At 42.8% G+C, this 11,897-nt stretch overlaps 1 protein-coding gene across 1 annotated transcript in view; it reads right to left on the reverse strand.

Moving 5' to 3' along the window:
• Positions 1-11,897, reverse strand: part of fut8b (fucosyltransferase 8b (alpha (1,6) fucosyltransferase)) — a 49,121-nt gene that overhangs the window by 13,024 nt on the left and 24,200 nt on the right. Inside the window, exon 5 of the mRNA XM_080452464.1 lies at positions 8,207-8,444. Coding sequence (XP_080308590.1) covers positions 8,207-8,444 — 238 coding nt within the window. The remainder of the gene's footprint in view (positions 1-8,206; positions 8,445-11,897) is intronic.

Consider the following 11,897-nt stretch of genomic DNA (forward strand, 5'->3'; position numbering starts at 1 on the left):
TAACTCGATCTCTTTGTGGTGAACGCTTGTGTTCAAGCATTGTGTTTTGTTCTCCACATCGATGTAGCGAAAATGTGTCCATATCACCTCTTCTCTTTCTCCCGAGCCCCGTGCAAAGCATTTTACCGTTTTATTTTGTAAAGTTTCGCTCTGAAATCTGAATCCTCCTGCCATTCATTTGACGGTGTGACTCTGTGTGTGTGTGTGTGTGTGTGTGCGTGCGCGGCTGCAACTTTAAAAGGGTGTGTGTGTGTGAGTGAGGAACAGCATGCCCTGCGCTGCTTATCAAAGGAGACAGGGAGTGACAAAATCATATAATAAATATATGATATAATATTTCGTCTCGTCTTTGTTCGTGAACTAAAATGACCATAGAGTTTAGTCCAGTCTTTATTTAGTGAACTACATTTTCGTCTCGTCTTTATTAGTCAACGAAATTGCATAATGATTTAGTCCCAGTTATTGTTTATTCATGGGTGGTGGTCTCGTCTCGTCTTCGTCCTTTGAAAAATGTGCGTTGACGAACATATTTCGTTTCGTTTTCGTTAACGAAATCAACACTGCATGGAAGTAAAAATGAGATCCCCACATACACAAATCACAAATCATGATGACATATAGGAGACAGATAGAAATACACACTAGCCTACTGCCTACACTTTCATAGACCTGCCTGCTTATTTCTCTCTCAAAATTTGGCAACCCATGTTCAACTCTCATCTTTTTAGAAGACAATGGAACCCCCCACTGTTTGGGGGAGAAAGTGTGAACTAGTCTGGAGAACAGAGGGAGACAGTGGCCAATAGGATAGCCTGATTTGGGGATCAAAATTATCTTTTTTCAGGCTTGGTGGAGGAGTATGAAACCTCAGTCATGCGAGTGTTAAACCATGGGATCTTTCCTATTCTCTTTCCAACACAAAACACAAATCCTTTTCCCTCTCACTCTCTGCATTCACATCTCCTGAGTGACAGCTGCTCTTTGCCTGTCCTTCTGCAAAGGCCAAGGTGATCTCCTCTATGGATCTGTGCTGTGAGTGGGGCTGTGGTTTGGTGTTGGGGGGGCCTGGCACTATGGACCCCCGAAGGCTGCATCCTGACTGGCAGAGCCTCCGGGGCGGAGAGAGGTGAGCGCGGATGATTAAGGACTGACCTTCTCTGGTCACGAGATAGTCTCTCTGTTCTCTCTAGGCTTGCTGGGGGAGAGGACCCACTGATACCAACACAAAGAACAGGCAAGGCCATGGATACTCTCTCTCGCTCGCTCGCTCGCACTACGCACGCACGCACGCATGCGCACACCTTTTTCCTTATTTTTCAAATGTTTTCTTTCATTTTCTTTTTCTTTACAAAACTTCAGTCAAAACTTTGGTAATCGTGGTCAAGGACTCTCCAAAATCGTGATCGGACCCAGACCCAAAATCTGGCATTGATCAGGCTTTAGCATTGAAACACAAAGACACACAGGCCCACGCACCCACCCACACACCCACAAATGCACATGTGCACACATACACACTCAAAGCTCCAGCTAATCTCATTTCGCCAGAAGGGATATGCCTGGCAGACATACTGTAACCTTCACCCTCTTCCAGTCTTAAAACCTGAGGAAATCTTCTTTTTAATGTGCCTCTCTTTAAAACCAACCATTTAAAAACAAGTTTGAGTCCTGTGGTATTTTACATCCAAGTGCCTGCTCTAATTGCCAGAGACAAGCCTCATATAGCAGCGGACACATCCCTCCTAGCACCCTTTCAAACAAATGGCATAATTACGTTAAAATGGCTTTTTACAGAAAGAAAAAAACGTGTTAAAAACAAGGACAGAGAAACAGGCTTCATTTTGAGCCTGTGCACACGCTGGAGCATGAACTGAATATAAATTGGCAAAAGCATTAAATATTGAATGGAAAAAATATTCCCATGCCTCTCTTTGCTTATATAACAGCATTGGCAGGATTCATATAAAGAGGGAATGGGCATATTTTTGAGGCCTGTACGTCTTGGCACAAATGTACAGTTAAGCACCGCCTCTGCCTCCCACTGCAGTCTAATTAGATCACAAGGCTCTGAATTTCATCTCTTCATCTAAACTCAGAGCCCGATGTACTTACGCACCGCAACTTAAGCCTCAGTGCATCGTAAAACAGCATTAATATATTTCATGTCCGTGATCCGTAGTGGGTTCAATCAATATTTGACAATATGAGGAGCACAGCGAGAAACACCTGTTCCGGTGACAATGAATTGAAAACTTCCCGAACGTTTGAGGTTTTCCGTTGTGCGGAACCGTTTCCTCGCCCACTTTTTTTTAACTTAAAGTAAAAGTCAATACCACAATGTAGAAGTATTCTGTTATGAGTAAAAGGCCTGTGTTCAAAATGTTACTTGAGTAAAAGTACAAAAGTATTGGCATCAAATTATACTTGAAGTACCAAAAGTAAAGTACTAAAATGTTTGAAAATAGTAGATCTACAAGCTCACAACGCGTCGCGATGCGACGCGTTGTGAGCTTGTAGATCGGCTATTTTCAAATAGCCTATGTATAAAATACGGCTAAAGTGGTTAATGTGAGTTTTATAATATAATAATTTATATCTGCAAGGTAACTAATAAAGTTTTTAAATAATTGTAGTGGAGTAAAGGTACAATATTTGCCTCTGAGATGTAGTGGAGTAGAAGTAAAAGTATAGAAAATAGGAAATACTCCAGTAAAGTAAAATTCCTCAAAAGTGTACTTAAGTATAGTACTTGAGTAAATGTACTTAGTTATTTTACACCACTGGATACCAGTCATATGGCTACTGACGCATATCAACTCAACTCTTAACCTGCCACTGACATATCAGTTTCAACTCACCTGTGCGTTCAATTATGGTGGTTGTAATGCTAGGCTTGACCGCAGCTCTCTAAATATAAAGCAATAGCATAGGCATAGGCTGAGCTCATGAACCAATTTAACTGGACACAGCTGTGAAATAGCTACTTAACTGATGACAAAAGAGCTTATTTGCTAAATTACCAGTGTATTGCTTTACCTTTAAGCATACCCTAGACACCCAAGCTCAGAGTAATTCAAGGTCAGGGGTGAGCAGATAAGACGAGGCATGAGCAATTGTTAACAGATATTTAATGGTCTGTGTTTTACACTGATAGTGCGAGAGGAAAACGTGCTGGACACGGTAATCCATTCTCCTAAGCTGACCATTTGTTTTCCCTTTTGTAATAAATTATACCACTACACTGCTGCTGTATGTGAAAAAAAAAGAAAGAACTACACAGGGGAACAACATACTTGATCAAAATGTTATAGGTAGGTCAAATCACACAATCTAATAGGAGTGGTACAATAAACCATATACCATGGCTGTGAAGTCTGCCTTTATACAGCTCTATATCACTCTGCAGCTAAGAAAAATGCTTAAAGAACAATGGCGGCTTGTCAGGGAACAATCTCCATTTCACCTATACAGTCCAATCTGATAACATTTTAGGTGAGAAATGGGCCATGCTTTTGCTCAATATTGATTCATTTCACATGTACAATGGGTAGTTTAAAAGACTGTTACAATATTCGGAAGTTTCCATACCGCTATAGGGGATACCAACCCTGTTAATTGTGCAAGCATTCAGGGACTACTTTCTTGTAGAGATTATTCTTACAATATAATTGTTATAAAAAGAAAACGTTCTAATTGGAATATGATGGTATAAGAGAGGTATTTGTTAGTAAAAATGGCTTCTATTTGTGGTGATTTCCCTGAGTTAGATGATTATGAAAAACTTGATTATGTCTCGGGAAAGGAGCTTTTGTTGTGGCACATTTTATTTGTCAAGCTTGGGAGAGAGGACAGAACACTCTGTAATGGAATGTATTATGTGAATATATGTTGTAAGCGTAGAATGGTGTCTTATAAACCCATGAGGGTTGGGCACTTTGTGTGCCAGACACGAAAATAAAATAATCAATCAATCAATATGTCTGATTTTCATGTTTGTGGTCAATTTAATGCACATCCCACTATGTTGGTGCTGTAAAACACTGTGCATGAATTTAAGAGGAAGGCGTGCAACTCACTTTTTATCCTCACTAATCTTCTTCAGGTTATAAATGTGTCACATTTAAGCAGAAGAATACGTTTTGTACAGAGCATAAAATGTGAGTTGTGAACCTTCCTTTCTTACATATGATTTTCACGTTGCCATATTTGGTAACCAGTTTATAAAAGTAATAAAACATTTGAGGTCATACTTTATCGTGGTTAGTAGCACGACTGCACACCGCTTCACATCGTGCCCATGCCGCAGCGATAAAGCACTCAGTCTCATGCGTTATTGCATTAAGTTAGATTTTCACGTTCTTTCACGTGTTCTACTGCGTGCCTCATTTAGAGAAGGAATCAGAGCAGGTCCCATAACGCATTGACCTTTTAACTGCTTTCTCAAATGTCCCTAGCTTTATGTTCTGTACCTTTTCATGCACACCAAATACATATATTATACATTCTCTCTCTCTCTCTCTCTCTCTTTCTCTCTCTCTCTGGCAAAGAAGCCAGGAAGGAACACTGACAGAGCTTAAAGATTCCAATCCCAACCGTTTGCGTTTAGATCGACAGATTGTATAATCCAATTTATTTTGTAATTTCATTTGCCTGTCAGAGTGCCAAGCCGCGTCAACATTTATGATGTTAAATAATTTACTATCTCCGAGCTGATACACTACTTCTAACTTTGTACTACTAAAAAGGAATAGAGAGAGAGAGAGAGAGAGAGAGACTGATACTGCACAGTAAAATCCTCAGGGTTAATTTATCAATTTGTAACTCTGAATGTACAAATCTGCACAAACTAGGCCAATGCCCGTTTGGAACGATGCCGTTGGAAAACGATGCCCGTTGGGAACGCACGCCCCTCTGGTTATGCAATACCAGGTGTACCTGTTATACCCTACTCAGACTTGAATGCATGAATGCAGAGATTTTGCACATTTATGGATAGATGTACAGTAATGTAGCAAATGTACCAATAATTTTTTACAAAATTTGTACAAATGTAACCAAATGTACCTTTACAGCAGTGGTTCCCAAACCTTTTAGCTCGAGACCCAAAAGAGAAATGAGTTGCCCGAGACCCAAACTAGTGAAAATAGCAAATCTACAAGCTAACTTCGCACCGCGTTGCGAGCTTGCAGATCTGCTATATTCACTACTTCTTAGACGTATTTTGGAAATTATTCGATTTTATTTATGAAATATCTTTTGAAAAATCTTGGATTTGGTTTTAACTCTTTGACTGCCAGAGTATTTTCATAAAGTACTCCCCCAGTGCCAGCAATTTTCGTGTTTTTTTATTTTTATATTTTGAATTTTTCTCATGAAAATAATTTAAGGGGACATAATGTAAAGACCCAGCACAAATCTGCCACTAGAGAGCAGCACATGACTGCTTGATCAGGTCGTTGAGTCTCTCTCACCCTTCTTGATAGATTAGACAGGGAAAAACATGAAAACGGAAGTGACGTCGTCCCAGATTGTTTTGATCGCCAAAATTACGATGTGATACACGACGGCGATGACTGATCGTCACCCAGACCATAGATTATAGAAGAGAAACTGTCCGTTTGTCCGTTATGCCGTGTGAAAGACCGTTTATTTACCTATTTTGGACGAAAATGACTGGGGAAAATAATAAAAAACCGGAAACGGAATCCAGGTCATGAAACCGGATGCAGATGTCCGTGAAGTAAGTGGAACTCGAGAATAACATTGAATATTAAGCAGCATAGCGCAATCAGAGATTAAACAATGAACGCGCGTCCAGCGCGTCGAACGCGTCGACGGCCAACTGGACAAAGTAGCACTTGACGCGTTATCGCGTCGTCCGCAGTCAAAGAGTTAATTGATGAAAATATGTGATTTCTGTTTGAACTATTTTTTAAATGTAGGAAACAAAAAAAAGCCACTGTTTGGGAAACAGTGCCTCACAGTATTTGTCCAGGTGGTTAAACCTGAGAGTTAAACTAACACTGAGGATTTTACTGTGTATCAGCAGTGAGCTGCAGATGGCCTGTTAGGACCTATAGGAGGCTGTTGGTAAGAGAGACAGACAGCAGAAGAATGAATTAGATAGTGGAAAAGGACACATGAAAGGCAGAAGAAAATGGGAGAAAAGGCGCTGAGAGAAAGAGACGGAGGGAGAGAGAGCAGGAGATAAGGAGCAAGAAAGACAAGGAGAACCCAAGAGAGGCTGAGTCAAATGGAGCGATAGAAAAGAAATGAACGGCTGCAAGGAAGAAGCTATATATGAGAGAGAGAGAGAGAGAGAGAGAGAGAGAGAGAGAGAGAGAGAGAGAGAGAGAGAGAGAGAGAGAGAGAGAGAAGAGAGAGAGAGAGAGAGAGAGAGAGAGAGGAGAGAGAGAGAGAGAGAGAGAGAGAGAGACAGAGAGAGAGAGAGAGAGAGAGGAGAGAGAGGAGAGAGAGAGAGAGAGAGAGAGAGAGAGAGAGAGAGAGAGAGAGAGAGAGAGAGAGAGAGAAATCAAAGCAGGCAGAGCTTCATGAAGTAAAACCCAATATCATCACTGATCAAGCTACTTTGCAGGCACTTTGTTCCTGTCAGCTTGACAGAGGCCAACCGCCACTTAGCCTGCAGTTCCACCCTCAGGCAGACGCCACGTCGTGGCATCATTTAAAATATTCAATGTGGAGGGTGAAAGATCAATTTAATAATCGATTAATCGTACTACAGTGCAACTTAAAATATCTTAGTTTAATTTCAGCCGAAAAAAAAACCAAAATGACAGAATACGATTTTAGTAATAGAATAACTGGTTTGGTTATGTTTTGTGATAAAACTAAAATTCTATTAATTGTGCAGCAATACTGTCTGCTCTCCATTCAGATTATGCATTATAATGATTTTGTACTTTATTACCTACAGTATGTACCATCACTTTACTGCCTAAAGGAATTGCACAGATTATTAGAATAATAAATTATAATATAATCTATGTTAAAACTGGCTAATGGGAGGGCGGGCTGGCTGGCGGACGACAGCCACGTCACTCTGACTCAGACATAACCATAAGCAAACCCGATATGCCCATATATAGGTAGGACCACGGCCACGCCACTCTGACTTAGACGTAGCCTCGCGTGGCCAGACAATATCACACGACACACTGCGTGGATATTAGTCTGGTCCCTAACAACGATAGTATTTTTTTCCAAGGGCCGGTTACAAAAAGATCCAAACGGACTCTATTGGTTAGACCTAAACCAATCAGAGCAGTGCTTCCTTGTACGAACCAATCAGAGCAGTGCTTCCTTGTACGTCATTGCTCCAAATAAGGTGATAAGCCCGCCCACATTTGGATACTGGGCCCTGATTGGTCCCTCACGACTTCGGAGGGAGAGAAATGAAATCTCTATTGAGGGGGGCCAGACCTAATCTGCCGAGGGCTAAAGTGCGATGCGATTTTGCAAAGGCAGATTCGTCAGGCTAACTTAGACGTAACAATAAACAAACCTGATACACCCATTTATAGGCATGTCACAATGACCATGCCTACTTACATGTACTGTAAGTTACTTGGAATGTGTCTTTGTGTGTGTGTGTGTGTGTGTGTGTGTGTGTGTGTGTGTGTGTGTGTGTGTGTGTGTGTGTGTGTGTGTGTGTGTGTGTGTGTGTGTGTGTGTGTGTGGGGGTGTGTGTGTGTGTGTGTGTTAGGGGTGTGCAGATACACTAATTTCATGAAACGATACGATATTGGGCTCACGACATCGATACGATATCGATACAATACGATTATTGCACTTTTTTATTATGAAAATATATGGGGGGAGGGGAAGCAAATGCAAACAAATATTTCTGTTTTGCATTATTCAGACATGCAAACTTGTAGCTTTTCAGCTACAATAGCCGTTTTGAATCCAAATAGGGCAATAGTGTGACACCTGACCCGAAAGAAAACAACATGTTATCACCCTTTTCACCTCGGGATGTTTGCATGCCTGATTATTATTATTGTAAAAAAAATATATATATATATATTTCAAAACGATATTTTTTTTCCCCAAAACGATACATATCGTCACGAAAACGTATCGCGATATATCGCGGGACGATATATCGGCACACCCCTAGTGTGTGTGTGTGTGTGTGTGTGTGTGTGTGTGTGTGTGCGTGCGTGCGTGCGTGCTTGTCCCCTACCTGACCAGTGGCCGGTGGTGGCCCCAGTGCGATCGGTACAGGAGTTGCTGACGGGCAGGAAGACAGTCTCCCAGCCCCCGGTGGCGTAGCGCCAGTTGTGGGACTCCAGGATGAGAGTGCGCTGGGTGCCGTACGCGATCATGAAGCAGTAGACCACATGGTGCAGCTGGCAGCCGTAGCCACAGCCCTTATTGATGTTACACACCAGCTTCCGTGCCTTGCTGCAGTCAGGGGGATTCTGGGTGAGGAGAGAAAGACATGGTGGTAAGGGGGAGTGGGGTTCGGCAGAAGGCGGGAAGTTGAGAACATTTGAACATTTTTATTGTTTGACCTTCCTATTGCGTCTCTGGAAGGCACACTCTCTGCACAGTAAAATCCTCAGTGTAAATTTAACTCTGAACGTGTACAAATGTAACCAAAGCTACCAGTCTCTCCTCGAGTCCTCCTTTCTCTTTCATGCTCTACCTGATGCCCCTCCATGTCTCTCTGTGTCATAAATTCAATATACAGACAGATAGAGAGGGAGGGCGTACCGCATGAAAGACAGGAGGAAAAGGAAGGGAGTCTTCTTCCTTCCTTAAAAAACAACAAAAAACAACAATAACAAAAACGAAGTGGAAACCAGCAGTGTGACTCATGCTGCGTTCTCAATGAGACGCGATGAGAGCGAGCGTTGCGCTCCGCAAGCCTCCAACGCACATCAACTCTTGTGCCAACTCATCTTCCTAAACAGCAATTACTGGCTGATGGGAGTGTTTTCCTCATTAGACTACCACAGCTGTAGCTAGCTCATGGTAATCAGGCTGTGCGACGACACCCATCGGCTAATGCTGCCGCACGTGCTAGCAACAGAGTGTAGAAGGCAATGAGATGCGTCGTACCCTTCCATGTTCCAAAGCGTTATTAGCGTTATTATCACCACCATTGAATGGTGTAAAAAAAAACATAATGGTCGTCGGTGCCAACAAAGCAAGTCACTCGGGTATTTTCTTTGAGGAGTTAGCTGAATGATTTTGACTCTAAAGCATGGTGTGCTGACAGAGGTTAACAATCCACAAAGGCGTTTTGGACCAAAAAATGATTTTACAAATGAAAAAATAAATAAAGGACTTGTTGAAAGGCTGCTTCCCCACAAGTGGAGCTGAGAGACAGAGTTTTAAAAAAGGCACACAAAAAAGAGAGAGAGAGCGGGAGGGAGGCAAACAGCTAAAGCGGAGCGGAGGGGAGGGTAAGCTTCATTTGGAGTCTTGGGCTAGTAATGACGAGAGTGGAATGATGCCGGAGCGCCCAGAGACCTGGTTCAAGGATAATGACAGCAGAGGGGAGCACAAAGACAGCGCATAAGTGCCACTCTGTAGGTTAAGTGGCTGTTTAAATGGTGTGCATTGTGAGTATGAAACGCAGAGGCGGTCGCATAGTGACTCATTTTGGAGAGAGGGCCCACCGCATAGTTGTTTGCAGAGGGGTGTGTGTGTGTGTGTGTGTGTGTGTGTGTGTGTGTGTGTGTGTGTGTGTGTGTGTGTGTGTGTGTGTGTGTGTGTGTGTGTGTGTGTGTATACGTGTATTAATATACTCGTGTGGCCCAAATGTCCCCACAAGTACAGTAGACTTTGTGAGGACCATCTTCCTGGTCCTCACAAGAGAATACGGTGTCTTATGGGTAAAAAAATTTTTTTTTAGAGTTACCGTAGCTTTACAATTAGGAAAATATTTTGACTGGGGTTAGAATTAGTATAAAATTATTCAGAGGTTAGTTTTAGGGGTTAGAGTTGGAGTTAGCGCACCGCTGCGATGCGTTGTGATCTTGTAGATCTGCTATTTTCGGCTTTAGGCAAAAATTTTCAATTAATTGTAAAAATTGCATTCAGAAGATCTCTGTCTTAAAATGTTGATGTCCTCCCAAGTATAGTAATACAAACATGTGTGTGTGTGTGTGTGTGTGCGTGTGTGTGCGTGCGCATGTGTATGTGTAGCCCGAGAACAATGGGACATGACAAATGGCGGAGCGCGCCGGTTCAAGTCCAGATAATTATCAGCCAACAGGTGCAGAAGTTCCACATGATGCACACAACACGGACAGAGGAGGAGACAAAGTCACACACCGTTCCTTTTCTTCTTCCTTTTTTTTCTAAAGGGAAGGATCAATGTGAAGGCTTACGATGCTAAAAGATAAAGAGAGAATAAAAACGAACGCTGCTAGGACCGGTTGTTTTCTAGTTAAATGTGAGAGAGGCGAAGAGAGACCATTGTTAGCGGCAGACAATAGCCACCACTGTACGCGTGAGACTGTGAGAGGGAGCGAGAGAGCGAAGGAGAGATGCAGACAAACAGATGATCTCTCCGCCTGTGAGTGAGCACATCAATCTCCAGACTATCTATATATGTGCACTCGTGAGCATATCCATCACCAACACACAGGTGTGGGAATCCATCTGTGCACGAGACTGTCACATTTACTGTGCATGCGTTACACGGCGCTTGTGCATGTGCCCTTGTTTCTTTTCTTTTCCTTTTTTTTCCGGCATTACCGCAGGTGAGCGTGCGTGCATTGAAGCACGCACGCGTGTGTGTGTGTGTGTGTGCAGGGGTGATGAATTAGTGATGGCGGCCAGTGGAGCAGTGTGATCCCTCAGTGGCGGTGACAGCAGCTGTTAGCGGGGCTGGTCTCCGCCCAGCCAGACTGACTGGCCGCTCTCTTCATCAAACACGGCGCCTCATTAATGCTGCAGCCAGCGCCGCCGTGCCGCCGCTGCTCAGGCCCCGCCCCCCCTGGGGCCCCGCCCCCCCCCCCCCCCCCCTGGGGCGCCGCCACACCGGAGCAAAGAGAGAGGGGCTCGAGGGGTTCAGATAGGTCTGGGCAATAAAAAATCTAGTGAAGCCGATATTTTGTTATAACACATTTTTGACGGGGATAACAGCCCAGTCCAACATTTGTGTCGGAATGTGGGTGTTTCGTCAAAATGTGGGCGTTTCGCGCAACCTTTTTGATGATCGGCTCTGATGGTCTGAAGGACAGCCAATGACATGACAGAACTTCTTGTCCCATGCCTGGGAGGGCAAGCGTCACATATCCCACAATCCTTTGTAATTGTATAATGCTGCAACAAAGTATTGCTACGTACGAAAACAACTTGCACGATATATCATTATATCATCTGAGTCACGCATTATTTTACATGGGATGTACCTTCTTATAGTTCTACTTGAATGTTGACATGAAATAATAATCCTGCTAGTGTTTCAGTAGCGTGAGCGTGAAAAAAAAGGCACTAGTCGTGGGTGTCTTACTGACATGCGAAAATTGTTGCTACAATGTTACGTTGGCTGCGCAACCACGTATCAAAGACCATCAGCGCACACTGATTTGGTTGTATATTGTTGTTCTATTATTATTACAACTCAAGACAATGTCAGGAACACATGCAGTCAAACTTTATCATTCACTCTTAACACTCTTAACACATTACTTTTAAGAGTGACTTTTAAGAGTGACTTAATTAATTAATCCGCCAGCGTTTTTACTAATCTTACGAGTCCCACAGAATTTATTGTTCAAAGAAGATGTAAACAACAGATGTCTGGGGAGAGGACGAGGGTCTCTTCTATCATCCGGAAAATACAAATTGTAACCGCAATCTTCCGTTCTTTAGTTAGCTGCAGTTGAATATAGCTTGTTTTCACCAAAAACGCA

This window comes from Gymnoscopelus braueri (genome assembly GCF_963280865.1).
Source record: "Gymnoscopelus braueri genome assembly, chromosome: 16".
NCBI classification, from domain to species: Eukaryota; Metazoa; Chordata; class Actinopteri; order Myctophiformes; family Myctophidae; genus Gymnoscopelus; species Gymnoscopelus braueri.